At 53.1% G+C, this 26852-nt stretch overlaps 1 protein-coding gene across 2 annotated transcripts; it reads left to right on the top strand.

Moving 5' to 3' along the window:
- The first annotated feature begins 803 nt into the window (after positions 1 to 803).
- On the top strand, positions 804 to 26852 carry CUL9 (cullin 9). 2 transcript variants are annotated; one of them, XM_072139839.1, is made up of 41 exons: positions 804 to 942; positions 9694 to 10284; positions 10515 to 10669; positions 11092 to 11595; positions 12243 to 12378; positions 13545 to 13735; positions 13942 to 14299; positions 14475 to 14646; positions 14740 to 14947; positions 15024 to 15214; positions 15291 to 15511; positions 15693 to 15930; positions 16025 to 16130; positions 16259 to 16486; positions 16659 to 16749; positions 17083 to 17254; positions 17338 to 17443; positions 17613 to 17708; positions 17783 to 17958; positions 18037 to 18170; positions 18246 to 18431; positions 18930 to 19036; positions 19112 to 19294; positions 19390 to 19547; positions 19678 to 19900; positions 20372 to 20552; positions 21050 to 21195; positions 22086 to 22197; positions 22303 to 22502; positions 22731 to 22981; positions 23096 to 23450; positions 23638 to 23778; positions 23867 to 24031; positions 24112 to 24275; positions 24357 to 24450; positions 24604 to 24678; positions 24844 to 24954; positions 25037 to 25154; positions 25279 to 25412; positions 25854 to 25945; positions 26229 to 26852. In XM_072139839.1, the coding sequence occupies exons 2-41, from the start codon at positions 9702 to 9704 to the stop codon at positions 26464 to 26466; spliced, it is 7500 nt and encodes a 2499-aa protein (XP_071995940.1). In that variant the 5' UTR covers positions 804 to 942; positions 9694 to 9701; the 3' UTR covers positions 26467 to 26852. The 2 variants fall into 2 exon arrangements, with proteins under 2 accessions (XP_071995940.1, XP_071995939.1); XM_072139838.1 differs by having other exon boundaries at positions 13939 to 14299.

Raw genomic sequence — 26852 nt, 5'->3', positions numbered from 1 at the left:
CAAAGGAAAGAATAATTTACAGTAAATTGGATTTTACCCCCTTTCTCTTTTGTTGTCAAATACAAGTCATGTGGCAATGAGCAGAGAAGAGTCACATTTGTCAGAAATGAGTCAGAGACTGCAGGGGGCGCATCACTTCAGTCGCCCCAATCTTCGCTTATATAGCACCTACAAACTTGCTGCTGGTGTCATACTAAAGCTAGAAATCTCATATTTCAGATCACAGCTACAGGCAAAGACACATTTGGGAATGGGAACTTCCGATAAAAATCCATTGTTATTAAGCTCCCTGTATCTCCAGTTTTGCAGCTCATACGACCACAAGCCTGAACACAAAGTACTAGAAGGTCCTGGTGCTGCGAGGGGTGTATGGAGGGGGCCCACGTGCTGAGCCGTATACCACAGCTGTGAAAGGCCACGGTTGGTTGCCATAGAGTTTAGTTAAAAAAACGCAGTATTAACGTTTTCACAAGTGCAAATGTTCACAGCAATGTAATTAGCAAAATCTCATTGTGTTTTAAAACGCAATGTAACCGCCAGGTCTGAACGCAGTCTGAGGGAGCTGGGAGTATAGTGGGGTAAAAGCTGCTGACAGGTTCCCTCCAATACCGGGCCTGGATGTAATTACTCCAAGTCTTGGGAAATTCCTGGGTTCTCTGTGACATCTATCCTTGGCCTACATTCACACTGGATGCTATGAAAACCGCCCGGTCCCCTCCCTCCTGGGTTTTCTCTCTGGCCCCTCCCTGGCAGGCGTCGCTCTGACGCGAGGCCACTCCCATAAGCACCGCCTCTGTCTTGGCACCTCCGCCTCCCAGCGACGAGTCATCGCTACTTGATGTAACCGAGGTGGGCGTGTCCTGGTGTGTCATGTGGACCGGCTGACCCGGAAGTGGAGTCCGGAGAGCGGCGGTGACTGCTGCACCTGGACCGGCCGACAACGTGAGAGACGGAGGAGGGAGAAAGAAACCGGGGAGGAAGCAATGGAGGGGCAGGGGTAACAGGGCAAGAAGAGTGGGGGCAAGAGTGACGGGAGGAGATGTCAGGGGGGCAAGAGTGACGGGAGGAGATGTCAGGGGGGCAAGAGTGACGGGAGGAGATGTCAGGGGGCAAGAGTGACGGGAGGAGATGTCAGGGGGACAGAGAGTGACGGGAGGAGATGTCAGGGGGACAGAGAGTGACGGGAGGAGATGTCAGGGGGACAGAGAGTGACGGGAGGAGATGTCAGGGGGACAGAGAGTGACGGGAGGAGATGTCAGGGGGACAGAGAGTGACGGGAGGAGATGTCAGGGGGACAGAGAGTGACGGGAGGAGATGTCAGGGGGACAGAGAGTGACGGGAGGAGATGTCAGGGGGACAGAGAGTGACGGGAGGAGATGTCAGGGGGACAGAGAGTGACGGGAGGAGATGTCAGGGGGACAGAGAGTGACGGGAGGAGATGTCAGGGGGACAGAGAGTGACGGGAGGAGATGTCAGGGGGACAGAGAGTGACGGGAGGAGATGTCAGGGGGACAGAGAGTGACGGGAGGAGATGTCAGGGGGACAGAGAGTGACGGGAGGAGATGTCAGGGGGACAGAGAGTGACGGGAGGAGATGTCAGGGGGACAGAGAGTGACGGGAGGAGATGTCAGGGGGACAGAGAGTGACGGGAGGAGATGTCAGGGGGACAGAGAGTGACGGGAGGAGATGTCAGGGGGACAGAGAGTGACGGGAGGAGATGTCAGGGGGACAGAGAGTGACGGGAGGAGATGTCAGGGGGACAGAGAGTGACGGGAGGAGATGTCAGGGGGACAGAGAGTGACGGGAGGAGATGTCAGGGGGACAGAGAGTGACGGGAGGAGATGTCAGGGGGACAGAGAGTGACGGGAGGAGATGTCAGGGGGACAGAGAGTGACGGGAGGAGATGTCAGGGGGACAGAGAGTGACGGGAGGAGATGTCAGGGGGACAGAGAGTGACGGGAGGAGATGTCAGGGGGACAGAGAGTGACGGGAGGAGATGTCAGGGGGACAGAGAGTGACGGGAGGAGATGTCAGGGGGACAGAGAGTGACGGGAGGAGATGTCAGGGGGACAGAGAGTGACGGGAGGAGATGTCAGGGGGACAGAGAGTGACGGGAGGAGATGTCAGGGGGACAGAGAGTGACGGGAGGAGATGTCAGGGGGACAGAGAGTGACGGGAGGAGATGTCAGGGGGACAGAGAGTGACGGGAGGAGATGTCAGGGGGACAGAGAGTGACGGGAGGAGATGTCAGGGGGACAGAGAGTGACGGGAGGAGATGTCAGGGGGACAGAGAGTGACGGGAGGAGATGTCAGGGGGACAGAGAGTGACGGGAGGAGATGTCAGGGGGACAGAGAGTGACGGGAGGAGATGTCAGGGGGACAGAGAGTGACGGGAGGAGATGTCAGGGGGACAGAGAGTGACGGGAGGAGATGTCAGGGGGACAGAGAGTGACGGGAGGAGATGTCAGGGGGACAGAGAGTGACGGGAGGAGATGTCAGGGGGACAGAGAGTGACGGGAGGAGATGTCAGGGGGACAGAGAGTGACGGGAGGAGATGTCAGGGGGACAGAGAGTGACGGGAGGAGATGTCAGGGGGACAGAGAGTGACGGGAGGAGATGTCAGGGGGACAGAGAGTGACGGGAGGAGATGTCAGGGGGACAGAGAGTGACGGGAGGAGATGTCAGGGGGACAGAGAGTGACGGGAGGAGATGTCAGGGGGACAGAGAGTGACGGGAGGAGATGTCAGGGGGACAGAGAGTGACGGGAGGAGATGTCAGGGGGACAGAGAGTGACGGGAGGAGATGTCAGGGGGACAGAGAGTGACGGGAGGAGATGTCAGGGGGACAGAGAGTGACGGGAGGAGATGTCAGGGGGACAGAGAGTGACGGGAGGAGATGTCAGGGGGACAGAGAGTGACGGGAGGAGATGTCAGGGGGACAGAGAGTGACGGGAGGAGATGTCAGGGGGACAGAGAGTGACGGGAGGAGATGTCAGGGGGACAGAGAGTGACGGGAGGAGATGTCAGGGGGACAGAGAGTGACGGGAGGAGATGTCAGGGGGACAGAGAGTGACGGGAGGAGATGTCAGGGGGACAGAGAGTGACGGGAGGAGATGTCAGGGGGACAGAGAGTGACGGGAGGAGATGTCAGGGGGACAGAGAGTGACGGGAGGAGATGTCAGGGGGACAGAGAGTGACGGGAGGAGATGTCAGGGGGACAGAGAGTGACGGGAGGAGATGTCAGGGGGACAGAGAGTGACGGGAGGAGATGTCAGGGGGACAGAGAGTGACGGGAGGAGATGTCAGGGGGACAGAGAGTGACGGGAGGAGATGTCAGGGGGACAGAGAGTGACGGGAGGAGATGTCAGGGGGACAGAGAGTGACGGGAGGAGATGTCAGGGGGACAGAGAGTGACGGGAGGAGATGTCAGGGGGACAGAGAGTGACGGGAGGAGATGTCAGGGGGACAGAGAGTGACGGGAGGAGATGTCAGGGGGACAGAGAGTGACGGGAGGAGATGTCAGGGGGACAGAGAGTGACGGGAGGAGATGTCAGGGGGACAGAGAGTGACGGGAGGAGATGTCAGGGGGACAGAGAGTGACGGGAGGAGATGTCAGGGGGACAGAGAGTGACGGGAGGAGATGTCAGGGGGACAGAGAGTGACGGGAGGAGATGTCAGGGGGACAGAGAGTGACGGGAGGAGATGTCAGGGGGACAGAGAGTGACGGGAGGAGATGTCAGGGGGACAGAGAGTGACGGGAGGAGATGTCAGGGGGACAGAGAGTGACGGGAGGAGATGTCAGGGGGACAGAGAGTGACGGGAGGAGATGTCAGGGGGACAGAGAGTGACGGGAGGAGATGTCAGGGGGACAGAGAGTGACGGGAGGAGATGTCAGGGGGACAGAGAGTGACGGGAGGAGATGTCAGGGGGACAGAGAGTGACGGGAGGAGATGTCAGGGGGACAGAGAGTGACGGGAGGAGATGTCAGGGGGACAGAGAGTGACGGGAGGAGATGTCAGGGGGACAGAGAGTGACGGGAGGAGATGTCAGGGGGACAGAGAGTGACGGGAGGAGATGTCAGGGGGACAGAGAGTGACGGGAGGAGATGTCAGGGGGACAGAGAGTGACGGGAGGAGATGTCAGGGGGACAGAGAGTGACGGGAGGAGATGTCAGGGGGACAGAGAGTGACGGGAGGAGATGTCAGGGGGACAGAGAGTGACGGGAGGAGATGTCAGGGGGACAGAGAGTGACGGGAGGAGATGTCAGGGGGACAGAGAGTGACGGGAGGAGATGTCAGGGGGACAGAGAGTGACGGGAGGAGATGTCAGGGGGACAGAGAGTGACGGGAGGAGATGTCAGGGGGACAGAGAGTGACGGGAGGAGATGTCAGGGGGACAGAGAGTGACGGGAGGAGATGTCAGGGGGACAGAGAGTGACGGGAGGAGATGTCAGGGGGACAGAGAGTGACGGGAGGAGATGTCAGGGGGACAGAGAGTGACGGGAGGAGATGTCAGGGGGACAGAGAGTGACGGGAGGAGATGTCAGGGGGACAGAGAGTGACGGGAGGAGATGTCAGGGGGACAGAGAGTGACGGGAGGAGATGTCAGGGGGACAGAGAGTGACGGGAGGAGATGTCAGGGGGACAGAGAGTGACGGGAGGAGATGTCAGGGGGACAGAGAGTGACGGGAGGAGATGTCAGGGGGACAGAGAGTGACGGGAGGAGATGTCAGGGGGACAGAGAGTGACGGGAGGAGATGTCAGGGGGACAGAGAGTGACGGGAGGAGATGTCAGGGGGACAGAGAGTGACGGGAGGAGATGTCAGGGGGACAGAGAGTGACGGGAGGAGATGTCAGGGGGACAGAGAGTGACGGGAGGAGATGTCAGGGGGACAGAGAGTGACGGGAGGAGATGTCAGGGGGACAGAGAGTGACGGGAGGAGATGTCAGGGGGACAGAGAGTGACGGGAGGAGATGTCAGGGGGACAGAGAGTGACGGGAGGAGATGTCAGGGGGACAGAGAGTGACGGGAGGAGATGTCAGGGGGACAGAGAGTGACGGGAGGAGATGTCAGGGGGACAGAGAGTGACGGGAGGAGATGTCAGGGGGACAGAGAGTGACGGGAGGAGATGTCAGGGGGACAGAGAGTGACGGGAGGAGATGTCAGGGGGACAGAGAGTGACGGGAGGAGATGTCAGGGGGACAGAGAGTGACGGGAGGAGATGTCAGGGGGACAGAGAGTGACGGGAGGAGATGTCAGGGGGACAGAGAGTGACGGGAGGAGATGTCAGGGGGACAGAGAGTGACGGGAGGAGATGTCAGGGGGACAGAGAGTGACGGGAGGAGATGTCAGGGGGACAGAGAGTGACGGGAGGAGATGTCAGGGGGACAGAGAGTGACGGGAGGAGATGTCAGGGGGACAGAGAGTGACGGGAGGAGATGTCAGGGGGACAGAGAGTGACGGGAGGAGATGTCAGGGGGACAGAGAGTGACGGGAGGAGATGTCAGGGGGACAGAGAGTGACGGGAGGAGATGTCAGGGGGACAGAGAGTGACGGGAGGAGATGTCAGGGGGACAGAGAGTGACGGGAGGAGATGTCAGGGGGACAGAGAGTGACGGGAGGAGATGTCAGGGGGACAGAGAGTGACGGGAGGAGATGTCAGGGGGACAGAGAGTGACGGGAGGAGATGTCAGGGGGACAGAGAGTGACGGGAGGAGATGTCAGGGGGACAGAGAGTGACGGGAGGAGATGTCAGGGGGACAGAGAGTGACGGGAGGAGATGTCAGGGGGACAGAGAGTGACGGGAGGAGATGTCAGGGGGACAGAGAGTGACGGGAGGAGATGTCAGGGGGACAGAGAGTGACGGGAGGAGATGTCAGGGGGACAGAGAGTGACGGGAGGAGATGTCAGGGGGACAGAGAGTGACGGGAGGAGATGTCAGGGGGACAGAGAGTGACGGGAGGAGATGTCAGGGGGACAGAGAGTGACGGGAGGAGATGTCAGGGGGACAGAGAGTGACGGGAGGAGATGTCAGGGGGACAGAGAGTGACGGGAGGAGATGTCAGGGGGACAGAGAGTGACGGGAGGAGATGTCAGGGGGACAGAGAGTGACGGGAGGAGATGTCAGGGGGACAGAGAGTGACGGGAGGAGATGTCAGGGGGACAGAGAGTGACGGGAGGAGATGTCAGGGGGACAGAGAGTGACGGGAGGAGATGTCAGGGGGACAGAGAGTGACGGGAGGAGATGTCAGGGGGACAGAGAGTGACGGGAGGAGATGTCAGGGGGACAGAGAGTGACGGGAGGAGATGTCAGGGGGACAGAGAGTGACGGGAGGAGATGTCAGGGGGACAGAGAGTGACGGGAGGAGATGTCAGGGGGACAGAGAGTGACGGGAGGAGATGTCAGGGGGACAGAGAGTGACGGGAGGAGATGTCAGGGGGACAGAGAGTGACGGGAGGAGATGTCAGGGGGACAGAGAGTGACGGGAGGAGATGTCAGGGGGACAGAGAGTGACGGGAGGAGATGTCAGGGGGACAGAGAGTGACGGGAGGAGATGTCAGGGGGACAGAGAGTGACGGGAGGAGATGTCAGGGGGACAGAGAGTGACGGGAGGAGATGTCAGGGGGACAGAGAGTGACGGGAGGAGATGTCAGGGGGACAGAGAGTGACGGGAGGAGATGTCAGGGGGACAGAGAGTGACGGGAGGAGATGTCAGGGGGACAGAGAGTGACGGGAGGAGATGTCAGGGGGACAGAGAGTGACGGGAGGAGATGTCAGGGGGACAGAGAGTGACGGGAGGAGATGTCAGGGGGACAGAGAGTGACGGGAGGAGATGTCAGGGGGACAGAGAGTGACGGGAGGAGATGTCAGGGGGACAGAGAGTGACGGGAGGAGATGTCAGGGGGACAGAGAGTGACGGGAGGAGATGTCAGGGGGACAGAGAGTGACGGGAGGAGATGTCAGGGGGACAGAGAGTGACGGGAGGAGATGTCAGGGGGACAGAGAGTGACGGGAGGAGATGTCAGGGGGACAGAGAGTGACGGGAGGAGATGTCAGGGGGACAGAGAGTGACGGGAGGAGATGTCAGGGGGACAGAGAGTGACGGGAGGAGATGTCAGGGGGACAGAGAGTGACGGGAGGAGATGTCAGGGGGACAGAGAGTGACGGGAGGAGATGTCAGGGGGACAGAGAGTGACGGGAGGAGATGTCAGGGGGACAGAGAGTGACGGGAGGAGATGTCAGGGGGACAGAGAGTGACGGGAGGAGATGTCAGGGGGACAGAGAGTGACGGGAGGAGATGTCAGGGGGACAGAGAGTGACGGGAGGAGATGTCAGGGGGACAGAGAGTGACGGGAGGAGATGTCAGGGGGACAGAGAGTGACGGGAGGAGATGTCAGGGGGACAGAGAGTGACGGGAGGAGATGTCAGGGGGACAGAGAGTGACGGGAGGAGATGTCAGGGGGACAGAGAGTGACGGGAGGAGATGTCAGGGGGACAGAGAGTGACGGGAGGAGATGTCAGGGGGACAGAGAGTGACGGGAGGAGATGTCAGGGGGACAGAGAGTGACGGGAGGAGATGTCAGGGGGACAGAGAGTGACGGGAGGAGATGTCAGGGGGACAGAGAGTGACGGGAGGAGATGTCAGGGGGACAGAGAGTGACGGGAGGAGATGTCAGGGGGACAGAGAGTGACGGGAGGAGATGTCAGGGGGACAGAGAGTGACGGGAGGAGATGTCAGGGGGACAGAGAGTGACGGGAGGAGATGTCAGGGGGACAGAGAGTGACGGGAGGAGATGTCAGGGGGACAGAGAGTGACGGGAGGAGATGTCAGGGGGACAGAGAGTGACGGGAGGAGATGTCAGGGGGACAGAGAGTGACGGGAGGAGATGTCAGGGGGACAGAGAGTGACGGGAGGAGATGTCAGGGGGACAGAGAGTGACGGGAGGAGATGTCAGGGGGACAGAGAGTGACGGGAGGAGATGTCAGGGGGACAGAGAGTGACGGGAGGAGATGTCAGGGGGACAGAGAGTGACGGGAGGAGATGTCAGGGGGACAGAGAGTGACGGGAGGAGATGTCAGGGGGACAGAGAGTGACGGGAGGAGATGTCAGGGGGACAGAGAGTGACGGGAGGAGATGTCAGGGGGACAGAGAGTGACGGGAGGAGATGTCAGGGGGACAGAGAGTGACGGGAGGAGATGTCAGGGGGACAGAGAGTGACGGGAGGAGATGTCAGGGGGACAGAGAGTGACGGGAGGAGATGTCAGGGGGACAGAGAGTGACGGGAGGAGATGTCAGGGGGACAGAGAGTGACGGGAGGAGATGTCAGGGGGACAGAGAGTGACGGGAGGAGATGTCAGGGGGACAGAGAGTGACGGGAGGAGATGTCAGGGGGACAGAGAGTGACGGGAGGAGATGTCAGGGGGACAGAGAGTGACGGGAGGAGATGTCAGGGGGACAGAGAGTGACGGGAGGAGATGTCAGGGGGACAGAGAGTGACGGGAGGAGATGTCAGGGGGACAGAGAGTGACGGGAGGAGATGTCAGGGGGACAGAGAGTGACGGGAGGAGATGTCAGGGGGACAGAGAGTGACGGGAGGAGATGTCAGGGGGACAGAGAGTGACGGGAGGAGATGTCAGGGGGACAGAGAGTGACGGGAGGAGATGTCAGGGGGACAGAGAGTGACGGGAGGAGATGTCAGGGGGACAGAGAGTGACGGGAGGAGATGTCAGGGGGACAGAGAGTGACGGGAGGAGATGTCAGGGGGACAGAGAGTGACGGGAGGAGATGTCAGGGGGACAGAGAGTGACGGGAGGAGATGTCAGGGGGACAGAGAGTGACGGGAGGAGATGTCAGGGGGACAGAGAGTGACGGGAGGAGATGTCAGGGGGACAGAGAGTGACGGGAGGAGATGTCAGGGGGACAGAGAGTGACGGGAGGAGATGTCAGGGGGACAGAGAGTGACGGGAGGAGATGTCAGGGGGACAGAGAGTGACGGGAGGAGATGTCAGGGGGACAGAGAGTGACGGGAGGAGATGTCAGGGGGACAGAGAGTGACGGGAGGAGATGTCAGGGGGACAGAGAGTGACGGGAGGAGATGTCAGGGGGACAGAGAGTGACGGGAGGAGATGTCAGGGGGACAGAGAGTGACGGGAGGAGATGTCAGGGGGACAGAGAGTGACGGGAGGAGATGTCAGGGGGACAGAGAGTGACGGGAGGAGATGTCAGGGGGACAGAGAGTGACGGGAGGAGATGTCAGGGGGACAGAGAGTGACGGGAGGAGATGTCAGGGGGACAGAGAGTGACGGGAGGAGATGTCAGGGGGACAGAGAGTGACGGGAGGAGATGTCAGGGGGACAGAGAGTGACGGGAGGAGATGTCAGGGGGACAGAGAGTGACGGGAGGAGATGTCAGGGGGACAGAGAGTGACGGGAGGAGATGTCAGGGGGACAGAGAGTGACGGGAGGAGATGTCAGGGGGACAGAGAGTGACGGGAGGAGATGTCAGGGGGACAGAGAGTGACGGGAGGAGATGTCAGGGGGGCAGAGAGTGACGGGAGGAGATGTCAGGGGGACAGGGGAATAAATATGGGCAAAGTATCAGAAGAGGTGGGGGTTGGAGAAATGAGTGCTACGGCCATTTCTGTTGGTTTTATTCCTTAGCCACATACTAATTGTTCTTTCATGTTATATCAGTGTCAGCCATGTTGGTGGGGGAGCGGAGGAACGGCAATCTCCTGGTGCAGCTGGGTCCAAAGCTTCAGGCCCATCCGGAGGAGCTCCTGCGTCAGCGATGGAGCGTGGACAGTCATGTGGAGTATCTGATCCGCTGGGCAGTGCACAACACGGAGGAGTCAGGAGCCGGCAGCAGCGGGACGACCTCACAGGGGGAGAACAAGTCCTCCAACATCCTCATGTGGATGTCCGCCGAGGAGGTGTACAGCAACTGCCCCACTCTGCTGGGGAAGCGCAAGCCTGAGGGGCCCGGGGTCCCAGAGGAGAAGACTACTGGGGCCCCAGATGAGGGCGCTCTGCAGGAAATGACTGAAGACGTCCGGATGCTGGTACAGAGAGCCGCCCGGCAGATGTCACACAGCTGTGGCCCCGACTCATCCATCCTCAACACCATCCACGTGCTGAGCGCTTACGCCAGTATCGGGTCCCTGGCCGGAGTCTTCAAGGAGACGGGAGCGCTGGACCTGCTCATGAAGATGCTCTGCAACTCGGAGAAGCAGATCCGTAAAAACGCTGGAAAGATGCTGCGTGCACTGGCGTCACATGATGCAGGTGGGGGCGGAGTGCTGAGTCCTGCAGGGCATGATGGGTAGATGGCATTGCCATCATGGTGGAGGCATATACCTCAGGATGTCACCCATCTTTACTAGGTTCCAGGTTTCCTGGTGATGGAAGAGCTGGGTGATGCCCCATGTGGGAGCTGTGATGAAGCTGTATGGTTGTCACCCAGATAAAACTGATGGGCATTCCTACTGACATGATGGGCACTTTGTGTTTTGCAGGAAGTCGCGCGCACGTCTTGTTGTCCCTCAGTCAGCAGGACGGCATTGAACAACACATGGATTTCGAGTCGCGCTTTACGCTGCTGCAGCTCTTTGCGGAGACGACCAGCTCAGAGGAACATTGCATCTCTTTCGATGGCATCCACCTACCTCAGGTAAGTGACTCTACTGCTGGTTATGTGGAGCCAGAGCTGTGTCCATCATATATGGTACAGATGTCGGAATAGAAAATGAGTGCAGGATCTGAACAAGACGGGATATAGAAGGAAGGAGAAGATGTTCCGGAGGCGAGGGAGGCGCTTCCCGTTCCCTGGAGGTGAATGAGACAAGTATTTTCAGGAGATGAGGCTGTAGGCTTCCAGAGGTTAGGATATTAGTGTCAAATTAGAGAGGGTTTGAGGTTTCTGACAGAGGGGAAGCATTCGGTTATGCTCTGGAAGTAGATGAGGCAGTAGATGTCCTCCAGTGTTGAGGATAAGAACATCTTCTGTAGAGTAGACCAAGAGGTCACCGGACAGAGTATGTGGAGCTGTGAGTGTCCCTCAGCCATGACTTTGGGTTTTTGTCTTTCCACCAGATCCCGGGGAAGCAGTTGTTCTCACTGGTGAAACGTTACCTGTGTGTGACCTCACTGCTGGACCAACTGAGTTCTGATCGGCCCGACCGCAACGAGAAGATCCGCCTCCAGCGCCAGTTTGACTTCTGCATGGCCATGGGCAGCCTCATCTGTGAGCTGGTGCGGGTCATGGGCTGGGTCAGTGAACGTCCACAGAAGACCGAGATCTCCCAAGACCTGGAACAACATCGGACATTTCGCTCGATCTTCCAGCCTCTGTCCACGTCTTCTTCTAGTCTGCAGATTGCGGTGGCTCCACCTGTGAGGACCACTCCTGCAAAGAAGAAGCCTGGTAAAGAGTTCATGACTCCATCCGACTTCATGTCACGGAACGCCTACGTGGACTACATCCAGGAGGCCCTGAAGCCGGGGATGACTGTCCGAATGCTGGAGGACTATGAAGAGATCAGTTCTGGAGACGAGGGAGTTTTCCGGCAGAGTAACAATGGAATGCCCCCGGTACAGGTGAGTACGCTTCACATTCCTTGCATAGCAAAAGCAATCCGGCCTGAGATACACGGACACTTAAAGGGACCCCGACACCAGATTTTACCCCATTAAATGATCTTTCTAAAATTCCCTCTTTTATGAGAAATCCCACCAGTTACCTATACAAAAAAAATCTCTTCCAAATGAGCTGAAGAGAGTCATATTTTCCTGAGATGAGTCAAGTTTAGAAGCTGTATTGGGAGAGTCAATTCAGACGCCCCTATCTTCAGTTCTGTAATATTTAGAAACATGCTGCTGGTGTCATATTAAAGTTAGGAATCTCATCTTTCAGGTCACATTGTGTTTCTGTGAGCTACAGAACCAGAGATACAGACAGTTAAAGACATAGCTGCAGATAGAGATCCAGTTCCTGCCTTTTTTTGTCTGTATTTCTTGATCTTTAGCTGCTGGTTCTGTAGCTCAAAAACAAAACAGCCTGATGTGATGTGGGAGATGAGATTCTTATCTTTCATATGACACCAGAATGTTTCTAGGCCCTTCCCCTGCAGCCTCTGACTCCTCACAGATGTCCTTCCCGACCTGGGGGGGGCTGGGAGTTTAGTGGGGTGATCTTAGGCCGCCTCTGCAGACAGTACAGTAGTAATATGGAGTATCCTTTGCAGGTTCTGTGGAGGTCCACAGGACGGACCTACTGGGTCCACTGGCACATGGTGGAGATCGTCAGCTCTGGAGATCAATCAGAGGATATCAGCCCGGACAAGGCCTCCTCTTCGGGAGACGGTGTGAGGGTGCCTGCAGGTAGGTGGCCAGAGTTATAGGGTCCCTGTAGTATCTGCTGATAACCTTGTGGCCGACTTCTCGTCACTATATAGTGGGAAGTTCTGCAGCTTTATGTTCCTCAATGTTTTCAGGATCTTTTATGTCTCAGTTGTTGGGGCAGGGTGCTGGGTCACGGAGATCTTGGTGATCTGTCAAATAAGTAAACACAGAAAGTTACAGAACTTTTCATTCTACAATGATGAAATGATGGGGGTGGCTGTGGGGTGAGCGCGTCCTCCCTGCAGTCACACGGCGATGACCAGGAAGAGGAGACTATGAGTCATGACTTCTGCAGAAAGACTCCAGACTGAAAGACGATGAATGATGGGTGGGGTGACACCAGGGAGACGTGGTAAATGTACAAGTTTGAGAACCCAACGGCATGGACGGGGCAACAACAGAGGGGCAAAGCTGCCACTAGGGGGCATTGCCCCTTATCACATTCTCAGTACTATCTCTAATTGGGCTTTGGTTTGCGGAGTGTAGAAAAGATGTAGGATCACCGAGCGGCACAGGGTCTGGTGTAAACCAGTGCTGGAGGAGCGATCACTTCTCCCCCATTCACTGTGCATTGACCTGCGTGAATAGGGGTGCAGAGCGCCACGTTTATCGGATCAGCCAGTGTGAAACCAAGGTTAAAGGGATCCTGTCACCGGGTACTGTAGACAATGTTCGGTATCGCACAGCAGTGTCCGGAAACATCCCTGGTGTACTAGAAGAAAATGCAAAGCGGAATATAGAGCCAGATATCACATCTTATATATGTCTTCAGCGGTTCTTAATGACATGGGGCAGACCTGGGGGTCTACATGGGCCAGCTAATTACAATTAATCTCCGCCTGTCTTTCTCTCGGTATATCTGGTGGTGTGCACGTGTGAGATGGATCTAATGCTTGGTCGGATATTGAGACGCCCCTCTCCGGGGAGGGTTGGAGGGTTATGTAAATATGTTTGTATGCAATTTCTTTCTTGTGCTGTTACAAAAAGTTTGAAAATCTTAATAAAAACTACTTGATTTAAAAAAATTTAAAAAAAAGCCATCAGCCAAACCTTTTTCAGAGAAAATCTGTGTGCACACTTTCGGTCCAGGTTTGGGTAGTGGATTCTCCTACTTCACCTGACATCCTCTCTCCTTCTCTTCATAGTCGCCCCAGCTGTGGCCTGTAAACCCTCTGGGGGGATGTACACCCTGCCGTACCTGGGAGCGGTGGTCTGTGAGGAGAGGGGAGGCCTGAGGCAGGACGAGTGGTGGGAGATCCTCTTCTTCATACGGAGGCTGGAGCCTCAGGAGCAGCAGGAGCTGCAGGACCTGATGCGGCAGAACCTGGAGGACAAGGTGAGATGTGGATGTATGTTTTCTGCAGCAGAAATCTGTGTTCTGTTGCAGTGTATCAGTCTATAGTCTAGGTTTATCTAGACTAAATCCATTGTAACAAACCCCCAGCTGTAAGTACAGGACTAGGTCGGGGGGAGTCAAGTCATTCTCAAGTATGATTACGTTGGTGCGGTCCCTGAGCTGCTGTTCTCTGTTATCACCAGCAGTGCAGTCTGGATGAGCACACCCTCATGCAGCACCCGGTTTCTTTGGAGATGGCGCATAAGATCCTAAGTTTCTTGGGTGAGCACTGCAGCGGCAGCACCCTGAGCGACCTGCAGAGCTCTCACATCTATGCAAAGTATATTCTCCAACCAGGGAAGCAGAGGTCCTTCCCGAGCCAAGGACCACAGGAGCGTTCTGCACAGGGAGGTCTGATACCCAAAAAGCCAAAAAATGAAGACCATCAGAACGTGGAGAAACCCGGAGCAAAGTCCGGTGGCGAGCCGTCAGACCTGCACCTTCTCAGTAACCTGCTTTCCCAGGAAGGAGTCTCCATACCTACAGCAGACGACAAGTGTAAAGGTGAGCAGCGAGGTCACGGTCCTGAGCTTCTAGTTTTCCTCCAATAGTAGACCCCTGGCACCCGCCATCATTACCGATTTATGATAACGTGAAGCAATCTCTACAGAACAGGAAGTGTCAGATGATAGTGGGACTCATTGCTATATTTGATTTGTTTCATCTCCCAAACTTTTAGGAAACCTCCAGGGGAAATCTAAGGGGATTTCTCTGGAAATTTTGTTGGATACCCTGGAGAAAGTAAAGAAATCCACATGTGGAGCGGAGGCGCTGAGCTCTGCGGTGCAGGTCATGCTGCAGCAATCTGGAGATGAGGTCCATGCTGCGAAAAGCGAGGCACGGTCTAACAGGTACTGACAAGAGGGATGGGGCCAGAAATCATCATAATGTTGTTGGCCATTGTAGAAGGTTATCTGTCACGTATTGACTGTACTAACCCCCAGAGAGAAGATCGTGAAGATGTTGGTGGAGATCCTGAGCAATCAGATGAAGGACCAGCTTCTGGTGGTCACGGGTCTGCAGCTGACCTATGTGCTCATGTCTAAGTATGACTGGCGGGTGATGTTTGCCACGGAGGGAGGGGTGCGGGCAGTGTTGGGCTGTATGCAGGAGCACCACTCCTCAGCTGCCATACAGCATATCGGCCTGGCGGTGAGTACCTGCCCTTCTCCACCACATCTTACTCTGTGCTGAGTTCATTTTATAACCCACACTTCTTCTGGGGCAGGTCCTGAAGGTGCTAACCGGGGTCGGAAGCTGTGACCTGCGAGGAAGCTCCCGGCGCTATGCCCTTAATCCTGGAGATGCCCAAGTGATGAAGGAAATCTTCTCCAGCATTGGGTCTGCTGCCAGTGGGAGCTCCACCAGTCTCCTGAGTGTGATCCCTGAGGCCATCAGCAAGCTGCAGGGCACAGAGGGGTAAGGGGTCAGAGCAGAAACCATCAGCCGTAACCTCTGCCTGACCGATGTCACCTAATGACCCTCTGCCTTTCAGGTGCATCGCCTCCGTGTACAACGGGCTGCTGGTCATCCGGATGTTGACTGAGAACCATGAAGCTCTAACCGAGCAGCTGTCCGGGGGTGAGCTGTCCACCATTCTCCAGAGCTTCACTGGAGACTCCAACTCCATGTTCAGCCGCCTGGATCTCTGCATACAGAAGCAGCTCCGCGATCTCATCAAGAACAGTCAGGACAAGAGCGGCTCCGATACCAAAGGTATGAAGTGTCCTCCACGTCATGTCTGCATCTTCCTTATTATGCCTCCTATGATCATTCCTCAACATCAAACTATCCTTTGCCTCTTCCTTGTCTGTCTCCTTGGCTTTTCTTCTCTCCCCCCTGTGCCTTCCTGGATAGTGTCAGTCTAGGTGCCCTCACCCACTGTTGCCTCTTTCAGAGTTCACCCCGGCTCAGGCTCTGCAGGACATGGATGTGGCATGGCTGCTGAGCGGCCTGAAGGACTCGCGGCTGTGCCGAGAGCTGCTGCCATCTCTGGAGCGATGTGTCTGTGATGACGCCTCCTCCCTGCCATGTGATGTCTCCAAGCTCCTCACAGACCCCGACCTCTTCCTGCAGCTTCTCGCCAGCCTGGAGCAGCTCCGCAGCGAGAAGCAACTTCAGCTGAGTGTCTACAGGTAATGTCCTTACCAGAGCGTTTTCTTCTGGTTATATCGGAAGGGTTCACCAGTTTTCACTCTAGAGATCTGACTTGATTGTGTCTCGTCATAGGATCCTGAATAAGTGTCTGTCTTTCTACCAAGAAGACGCTCTCCCCTGGCACCGGAGCATTGAGCCCTGCCTTACTTCCCTTGTGAGCACAACCAGCGACCTTGAGGTGAGTGGTGTTATAGGTAGGTCCATCCCTGTGGGGAGCTACAAGAAGCAGGATGGTGGGGGATATTGTCATCACCGGCCTGTTGGATCCTTGCTGGTCATATTTTAGTAAATGTCTTCTGTTTCCAGGTCCTCCAGGAAGTAGTCAGCTTCTTGCATCGTCTGGCGTCTGTTAATAAAGACTGTGCCGTGGTGATGTGTCGTCTGGGGGCAAAGGAAACTCTAAACAAAGTACTGGAAAAGCAGAGCGCCACCCTGCTGCAGGCCACAGAGCTACGGGACCTCCTGACTGACTGCGAGAAGTACTCCAGCCTCTACCAGAAGATGGCCACCAGCATCCTAGCCGGCTGCATCCAGGTAAATGCACACCAACTGCTCCAGTCACATCCAGAGCTGCAGTCACAAGTCTGCTATTACATCTTATATTCCCTATTCACATGCAGAGCACATTTTGCCATCCACACGCGCATGTACTGTGTATAACTTGATGTGTAGCATGTGGTGACATATTTGCCTTGTCTACCGTCAGATGGTCCTGGGGCAGATAGAAGAGCACCGACGTTGCCAGCAGCAGATCAATATCCCGTTTTTTGATGTCTTCTTGAGGAACCTCTGTCAGGGTGAGAACTTAATTTCATCTGTTCTTATACCATGGACCTCCCTGTGTAGATTGCTCATTAAAGTGCAGACCCTCTTCGTACTGCACTGCACCCTCTGTTCAACCTCTGTTGCAGTGCAGGTGTAATTGTGCACACTGTCTGCTCTCGTCTCTTTGTGGCGTGCTGGAGCGCTATTGGCCCCTCCTTGCGGAGTGCTTGCTTGGAGCTACGTGCACCTACTCTTGTTTAGCGGGGTGGCTCTATAACGCTGTAGGCAGGGAATAAATTCTTTTGTGTATTATATATCTGGCACTGGACCAGGCTATAATTTTAGACAATTCTTTTGTCTTATAGGCTCCAGTGTAGAAGTTAAAGAAGACAAATGTTGGGAGAAGATTGAAGTTTCCTCAAATCCACATCGTGCCAGCAAACTGACTGACGGGAACCCAAAGTCTTACTGGGAATCTATAGGAAGCACCGGATCCCATTATATCAACATCTTCATGCACCGAGGCGTGGTGATCCGGTGGGTAATACGGCACCCGGTGTGGAAGGAGGTGACTTGCGGGATGTATATATGAATACAACATAAGTTTGTGCCCCCTGCAGGCAGCTGGCGCTGACCGTGGCCAGTGAAGACTCCAGTTACATGCCGGCTCGGGTGCTTGTTATGGGTGGAGAGAACGCGTCCAATATCAGCACGGAGCTGAACGCGGTCAGTCATGGCGTCATCTATCCTGACAGCTTGGGGGGCAGTGCAGAGTTATATCATGTGACATTGCAGGGATTGTTGGGTTATTATTTGGTTGTACAGTAATGTGAACCCCTGAGGTCAGAGGGCACCGTTGCTCATTCATTATTGACGTGAATCTTCTCTCCTTCAGGTGAACATCTCCAGCTCTGCCTCCCGCATTGTGGTCCTGGAGAACGCCACCCGTTTCTGGCCGGTGGTCCAGGTGAAGATAAAGCGATGTCAGCAGGTAATGCGCTGCCATTGTGTGACTTTGTTGAGCTCTTAGCCCGGCGGTTGTCATATAGCGCTGTCTCCGTGCAGGGCGGCATTGATACGCGGGTGCGTGGCCTGGAAGTCTTGGGGCCAAAGCCGACGTTGTGGCCGGTGTTTAAGGAGCAGCTTTGCATGAGAACGTTCCTCTTCTACACCAGTCGCGCTCACAGCTGGGGGCAGGAGATTTGTGAGAAGAAGGAGCGTCTACTGCAGCTGTTCGGCAGGTACCGGGTGTCACCTGTGATGGGGAGTGTATGGGGGTCCGTCTCCTCTTTGGTCATTGATTGACCATCTTGTTGCAGGTTGAACCGCGCCTTGTCACATGAGCAGGAGTTTGCTGATCGCTTTCTGGCAGACGATGAGGCTGCAAAGGCCCTGGGCCGCACCTGCTGGGAGGCGCTGATATCCCCCCTAGTGAGGAGCATCACCGCCTCAGGTACAGAACCTTCCAGACCCTCCATTAGCTTCCCACCTCATGGACCGGACAGTCACTGTGCCTTCTCTCTTCCAGACCCTGGGGAAGTGAGCCCCCTCAGCTGGCTTCTCACCCGCTACCTGGAGAATGTTCAGGGGACCCGACGATCCAAGGCCCAAACTTCAATCTTCAACTCCCGAGTACGGAGGCTGAGCCATCTCCTGGTCCATGTGGACACCAGTCCCCAAGACACTGCCCCACTGAAGCCCCCCAGCAAGAACAGTGAGTATCAGATTCCATCACATGGTAATGGTCTCCATGTTGGGTGGGTGAGAGGGTCTCTTTGGTGGTGGAGAGGATAAAGGTCTCAATCTGAGGTTAATGAGCAGAAGTGGGTCTTTGTGTATGGGATGGAGGAGCCGTCTCAATGGGCAGAAGAATCAAGTGGCACTAATTGCACAATAAAGATATCCTATCTGGTTGAAATCCGCCCCAGCCGCTGAGAAATTATTCTTAGAATCTGTGGAAACCTTCTGCTGCAGACCTGCCTCGTCTGTCCCTGACCTGAAAACATTTTCTGGGCCTCCCATAAATACAACTTATCCTCTGTAAAGGTGATCAGTGGACGCGTCAGATGCCACCAGGTGCCTAAGCTTATGAGGTAGATGGGGTAAGACCCCACCGATCCCATATTGTGTATGCTTTTGAGGGAGGGGACAGATTGGTGTATTTATGAGGCAGGGGAGGGGTCTCTGGTGTTACGTATGTTTGTCTCCTCAGATGGGAAGAGTCGGGAAACCCTGAGTCCTTGTGTGAGACCCTCTGGTTCTGGATGGAGCAGTTTGGCGGGGATTGCTCAGTGCTGGCAGGGAGTGGTCCGGAAGCAGGTAGCAGCTGCTCTTGCATTGTCAGGGATAAGTGTGTCTGCCGTTGCTTGGTGTAATTCTTTTTGTGTCCACCAGGTGCAGCGCTTCCTAGAAATGTCCTGGAATGATGAGGATTTGGCTTCCCGCTTCTGCTTTATGTACCGGTCTCTCCGACGCGCCATGGATGAGATGTTTGGACAGCAGACACGGTTTTTACTATCTCTGCGCCAGGGTTTCTGTGAGGGGCTGTTACAGCTGTCCTTCCTGACCGCGCTGCATGTGAGTCTGTGGCCCCATTTGTGGTCTATAGACAGATTCGACCCCTTCTTCCACTCTGGTTTATGTTGTTTCTGTGCTTTTGCTATATATAACAGGTGATGGAGCAATTCGCTCGTTATATTGATCGGCTGATAACTGCGATTCGTGGTGATTCTTCTGATCTTCGATCCCTGGAGCAGCTCCAGCAGTTCCTGGATTTTGTGCTTTTCTTGTCTGATCTTGAATTGGCCAATTCTTTTGAGCACTTTTACAGGTGAGGAAACTCATAATTCCTATGATGCTCTGCACCATCGGTTCCCAGGATGCTTTGCACCATCGTTTCCCAGGATGCTTTGCACCCACGTTTCCCAGGATGATCTGGGTTTCATCTCTTTGTGTTGCAGACATTATCTGGCAGACCGGCTCCTTTGCCTTGGACCCTGCTGGCTGGAAAACTCGGTGGTCGATCACATCGGAATCTGTTTCCCAAACCGATTCCCCCAACAGATGCTGAAAAACCTGCAGGAGACGAAAGATCTGCAGAGAGAAGAACATCTGTACCGACTACAGGAGCAAGATAGAGGGGTCTTATCTGAGGAGGAGGACGACGAGGAGGAGGAGGCTATGGTAAGGAGGTGGCAGAGAAGATAGTGATGGGAAGGATAGAGGACAAGAAGGAGGCAGAGATGATGATGGTGAGAAAGATATAGGGCAAGGAGGATGGTAAGGAGGAGGAAGAGAAGATTGTGATGAGTATAGATTGGGGAGAAGGATGGTTAGCAGGGGTAATGTGATGGCGATTAGGCTGATGATATGAACATTGGAGTTGGTAAGTAAGAGGAAGATGAAGGGTAGGTAAAAGTGGTTGATGTTGAGGAAATTAATAGGACACAAGTGGGAGATGCTAAAGATTAAGATGAGGAGGAGAAGGACAAGGGCTTTTCTTAGTGATTTGTCGGGGAAACTTACGATAACGTTGATAGAACCCTAGAGAAGAAATAACTTCAGTGTGGACAGAATGAGGTGTGATGGTAGATTCTCCACAACTGCTGGGATCAGATGATGACGACTTCTTCTCCTCTTCTCTTTTGTCTCCAGGTGATGGAGGAGAGCTCAGGACTCCGTGATGAGAACGTGGAGGATACAGAGGTCCAGATTGCTGTGCTTTCTCCTCGATGCTGGGCTATATCCTCCCTCTGCTACCTGGACAATCCCTCCAAGTATTTCCCAGAGACCCTCAGCACCCCCCTGCTGCAATTCACTGACTTCTATACAAAGAGTAAGACTCCTTGATTAGTATCTGTACTGAAAATCTCCTTGTGTCCTCTCCTCAGTATATGTACTGATCATCTTGTGTCTTCTCCTCAGTATATGTACTGATCATCTTGTGTCTTCTCCTCAGTATATGTACTGATCATCTTGTGTCCTCTCCTCAGTATATGTACTGATCATCTTGTGTCCTCTCCTCAGTATATGTACTGATCATCTTGTGTCCTCTCCTCAGTATATGTACTGATCATCTTGTGTCCTCTCCTCAGTATATGTACTGATCATCTTGTGTCCTCTCCTCAGTATATGTACTGATCATCTTGTGTCCTCTCCTCAGTATATGTACTGATCATCTTGTGTCTTCTCCTCAGTATATGTACTGATCATCTTGTGTCCTCTCCTCAGTATATGTACTGATCATCTTGTGTGCTCCCCTCAGTATATGTACTGATCATCTTGTGTCCTCTCCTCAGTATATGTACTGATCATCTTGTGTGCTCCCCTCAGGTCAGGCAGCTCTGGGGTCGGACCTCTCTCAGTCTCGGCGGTTACAGTGGACTTGGTTGGGGAACGCTGAGGTACAATATGGAGACCTGATGCTCCGAGTCTCCACCCTGCAGATGTTCATTTTGCTTCTTTTCAACCAGCACAAGGTGAGCTCTACAATCACTTTCATCCATGGAGTGTAGGAGAACATTGCTTGAGTCTGTATGTACTATGGTTGTGTGTGTGCCCATCTACAATAGCACCCAGCACCTCACATTAATTAGGGTCTTGGTGGGGGTCTCTCACTTTCAGGATCTTAGTGTCCAGCAGATGAGATATCACAGGTGGAGTAGTCTTCGACAGAGCTTGTATTTCTTAAAAGGCATGCTGAAGGGAGCCCTGGGTGATGTAGACGTTTTTGTAGGGTCTATAGTGAATGGGTGTTTGAAGGTGAAGTAGCACAGATCTACGAACTAAGTTAGATAGTTTGCATAGTACATCTTTTGGACAGAAAACTGGAATTTTCCTCATCCTGGGAAGTAAATGGTACACAGAAGTGAATGTTGACTATTTTAGACCAAATCTGAGAAGAGTGGATCATTAGGGAGATGAGGGAGGGCCAATCTGAGACCTCAGTGAGCTTCCAATCTTGTCTTGAACACCAAATTCATAAGGTGTCCTATATTCAAAATTTCATATAGTCACTTGTTCTTTTGATTATGCAAAAGTTCTGTAAAAGTTGACTTGCTACATAAGATGCCGGCTCCATCGCGGGATTAGCGGAGGGTTTCAGTGGTTTTTATAATTCACCTCCCATGATGGTGGTCTCGTTGACTGCTCAGTATGGAGGGAGAAGGAGCCAAAGTTCTACTTGACGCCCCCTGATAAGAGATGGTCTGGGTGATATGCTTCAAACTTTGATCTGCTACCCTCTGCATATAAAGTAAAACATTCTGAATCAATAGCAAGCAACACAAAGTAACTGCTCCATTAGACTCTCGTCTTTCTTGGTGTGTATATGTCCCTCCTTGCTGACAGTTTTCCTTTTATCTGCTAGGAGGTCCAGGAAGAAACCATTATTCAATCTACAGGGGTGGCTAAGCCATTAGTAAGCCAGGCTCTCGCACCTCTGACTGCTCCGGGCAGCATCCTAGCGTACAGGGACAATGGTAAGATGTTCTCCTTCCTTCCTTTGACTTCGGGTCTTCTGGGATTTCATGTTATCCTTATGTGTGAAGATCTGTTCTCAATGATCGAGGATCTTGACATTTCAGGGTTCCTATGTGTGAATGATGGCGGCTCAGTGAAACGAGGAACAGGAAAAGTTCTTGCATTACTCCCCGCACAGACATACTTGAATGTGGAGGAGGATGAGGGTCGGACAATGGAGAAGAAGAGGAACATCATCCTGTGTCTTATCACCCAGATCATGAAGGTCGAGAAGGAACTTCATATCGACAACCTGGTATTCCGAGTAAGTATGCCCTTCGGGAATGGTAAAGGAACTACTGCATGTCTGGGGGGTGGGATTCTACTTCCATTGATGGAATACACCTTTTGAGCACCATTTTGCAGCTTCAGCGCAATGAAGTGTCAGCTCCTCTTCTCCCAGCCATACCCACATTCAATCTATCAGCCCCGATTGTGTCCAGAATGACAGTATCGGATCTCCCCATTACAATGGACTCTGCTTTTTTTCCAGGTAATTGAGTCATGCCAGAAGTTGGATTTCGGGAAGAATCTGAAGTTCCTTAGTTTCAGCTGCAGTCATACGGATGTTTTGTCCTGCATCATGTACCTCATCAGTCAGGGCTATGCCCGACGCAGTGATGACAGTCCTCACATTATTGAGTACCTTTCCCAGGAACCATCCACCCCACAGAAAGGCAAGGCACATATTAGCCTCCAGAGCTCAGATAAAAAGAAACCGGAGGTAGTCGCTAAGCCCCCCAGGTAGGAGCTGTGTGGTCGGCCCCTGTATTATGTTTGTAACGCTCATCACGTCCGGTGGTGGTTGTTCTTTGCTGGTCGGGGGTATTCACACAGGTCATTACTGTGTTATTTTAGCTGCGGGGGAGCGGTGGAGAAGGCAGTCTTGGAATCCGTTCTTCTGCCCATGGGACGTACCCTCAGTCAGGAAGAGGCCTGGGCTCTGATGTGTCAGATGGTTGAGCAAGTGTCTGATACTCTTAGCGTGACCCTGGATGTAGCACAGCACCTTCTTATCCACTGTAAATGGAACACGGACCAGCTTCTACAGCGATATACCGAGGACCCCGAGGGTCTTCTTATTGCTTCTGGACTAGCGGTGTTAGAGCCTCACCAGCCTGAGAGCCCACAGCCTTCGTGTCCAGTGTGTGTGAACCCCCTTAGCCCACTAGACAAGCCGCCATCTCTGTGCTGCAAGCATTACTGCTGCAAGGTGAGTCAGTCTCCACCCTGGAAACTGTAATGACCCTGATGTAGGACTCCTCGTCCCCCATCGCTAGATGTGTTTTATGCACTATATTGAGATAATTGTTCTGCTTCACCCTGGTAGCTGTTGAGATCTAGTATTGCAGTCTGTCCACTCCAAGTCTTTTCTTAATGTTGTCATTGGTTTTCCCCAGAATTGCTGGAATGAATATTTGACCACCCGCATTGAGCAGAACCTGGTTCTGACCTGCACATGTCCCACCTCTGACTGCCTGGCACAGCCGACCTCTGACTTCATCAGGAAGATCATTTCCTCAAAGGATGTGATAAAGAAGGTAATGACTAGTACTGTTGAGGGTCACTTTTAACCATATACGTATATATACATGACCGCAGATGTCTTTTGTGTGCGCTCTCCTGTAGTATGAGAAATCTTTGTTACGTGGCTTTGTGGAAAGTTGTTCCAACCTGACTTGGTGTACGAACCCTCAAGGCTGTGACCGCATCTTGTGCAAGGAAGGGTTAGGGAATGGAGCCGCCTGTGCCAAGTGCTCCTGGATGTCGTGCTTCAACTGCAGTTTTCCTGAGGTGAGTCCCATTCAAAATGACCTTTATGTTTAAATATTGTAGACTGTAAGAACCTCACTGGCTTATTGTGTTCTTCTCAGGCCCATTACCCGGCCAGCTGTAGCCATATGTCTCAGTGGATGGATGATGGAGGATTCTACGAGGGGATGACCTTGGAAGCACAGAGCAAACACTTGACCAAGCTCATTTCCAAGCATTGCCCCAGTTGCCAAGCTCCTATCGAGAAGAATGAGGGCTGCCTGCAGTAAGTGATAGCCTGTGGCCATTGTAAACCTCTTTCCACATCTTTTCCAAAGTCTCATTTGACCTTTTTCTCCCCCTATAGTATGACTTGTGCCAAATGTAACCATGGATTTTGCTGGCGCTGCCTAAAGCCCTGGAAACCCACCCACAAAGATTATTACAATTGCTCCGCTATGGTGAGTATAAGTCACTCTGTCCTGTGACTGTATTATAGGCAGAAGCTGTGAGTCTCTGTGGGATGTACAGCTTTCTCCCCTCTTATTGTGGGGTCAGTGCTATCTCAACACAGCCAGTGATGATTATGTGCTTTTTCTTGGGTCTTGGGACAGGTTAGTAAAGCCGCGCGCCAGGAGAAGAGGTTCCAGGACTATAATGAAAAATGCACATTCCAACATCAGTCCAAGGTAGGTGGTGACCCCAGGGAACAGTTAGCAAGCCTTCTATGTGACAATATGGGACAATATCAGTGGTTTGTCACAGAGGCAATAATGCCGCCACACAGTACCCAAATGAAACTGGCTGAGGATGGCCATACACATCCTGCATCATTATGATTTCATTCTCTGCAGGATTTTGCTGTGTCTTTGAGGAATCGCCTATGTGTCCTTAATGAGGAGCCTCCGCTGCGTACATTAAGCCTCCTCATAACTGCCTGCAGAGTGCTGGAAATGAGTCGTAAGGTAGGAGGGAAGATCGCCTATGACCTATAGGGGGCATTTGCCCTAATCCTGTTCTTCTGGGTATAGCTTTGTTGTCTTGCAGGTTCTCGGGTATTCTTGTGTATACAGTTATTATAATCAGGATTCAGAGCGGCTCGATGTCCTGGAATCACAGACAGAAAACCTGGAGTTCCATGTGAACGCTCTTCAGATTCTACTTGGTGAGAAAGTACCGTGTGCGGTGGCTGTAGACATTGGGATTGTCCTTGTTGTGGAGAGGGGTCGATTGAATTATCCATTCTTGATGATAGGTTGTCAGTACCCCTCTCTGTCTCTCTATTTCAGAGTACAGCCTTCTCCAAAGCGAGGATCTTGCCTGCTCTGTAAGGCTCCTTAGTCCTGACAAGTACAACAGCGCACTAGAACTGGCCAGAAGGGTCCAGGAGCGTCTGAATGGCATCCTACAACACTCCACCCAGGTGAACCTACACAGCAGTAGTCAATACTGTGGGCATATTCTTCTGTACTGTCTATCCTTTAAATGTAAATAGGATTATTATCCAAGGGGAAATGTTTAGATGTGGATTCTACTAGAGTGCAGCAAGTTGTAATAAACAGGGCTATCTTTCTGGATTGGAATGAGTAACAAAGCACAGGGGTATCCTCTTAGGGTGTAACATTTAAACATGAAATGACCTATGCTCTTGGGTTGTAATTTGGAGAGATGGAAGAAACTATTATTTTGGGGTGTAGTGTGTAGACAGAGCTATCCTCCTGGGGTGTAACATGCGATGCACAGGGCTATGCTGCAGATTTTCAATGTATAGAGATGGATAGGGCTGTGTAACACACAGTGAGGGACAGAATTGAACATGAACTGATGAATGTGGCTATACTTTTACACTTTTGACCTTTTCCAGGACTTCTGTGTTGGATTCCTTTCGGATTCTAACGAGAATGGAACGAAAGCTCAGAATGTGGCGGACATGGCGGGGTTCCTTGGAGCAACAGAGTAAGTTACTTAGATCCAGTTCTTATTGTATACTCCCCCTCATCTTCCTTTGGCAAAGTTATATTGATATGTCCATGGTCCCTGCATTCCTAATAGACTCCAGTCAACTCCAAGTCTCCAAAAGTTCCTGTTCTTTTAGGTGTACTCGTCCTAGGTGTACCTGGTTCAATTTGACTGCACAGTACATGATAGATTTACCCCCCTTAAAGGGAAGATAGCAGCTTCTTCCTTCCCGAGGAGCGTGAAGTACTGCATGTCTTATAATGCCTTTACACCTTCTCAGTAATATCGATGATGCCTCAGACTCTGTGGATACGGCGGGCGAGCAGGACGATGACGACGAAGATGACGATGAAGAGGAGGATGAAGATTATGTCCCGGATTATGTTCCCGAGTGGAATGTAGAATACGACGCTGAATTGGACGAGGACGAATTCACGTACGATGAAGACGATGATTCAGAAAACTTGGATCCGGACTCTTTCATCTTTGAGGATTATGATGGAGAGGTCTACAAGTAACCCCTTCCTTTCATTTCAGTGGTGGGGCGCTCACATAAAAGCCAATCGTTATGTTTCACCATGCGCCCCTCCTCCCATGTGCCTGGATGGTGATCACATGGAGCGGTGCACGGCTAATTCCGTAAAATTTACTGATTGCCTCCGGTCCGAATGACGGAGCTGGAATTCTATAAACCTTTATATTTATAATTAAGAGTTATTTTTATTAATCCTGTTTATTTTCAGTCTCATTGTGACACCCCACTGTTAATCGTAAGGGGAGGGTTGGCGCCTCTGGCGGGTAAAGGTTGTCAAGAGGCAGCGCAGCCGGAAATATCTGCAGCTTCCTCAGAAAATCTGTTGAGCTTGTTTATTAAAGTTGCAGCTAAGCTGTTAAGTTACTTTGA

The sequence above is a fragment of the Engystomops pustulosus genome, chromosome 3 (assembly GCF_040894005.1).
Source record: "Engystomops pustulosus chromosome 3, aEngPut4.maternal, whole genome shotgun sequence".
Taxonomy (NCBI): Eukaryota; Metazoa; Chordata; class Amphibia; order Anura; family Leptodactylidae; genus Engystomops; species Engystomops pustulosus.
This window is presented reverse-complemented; position numbering and strand designations above follow the sequence as displayed.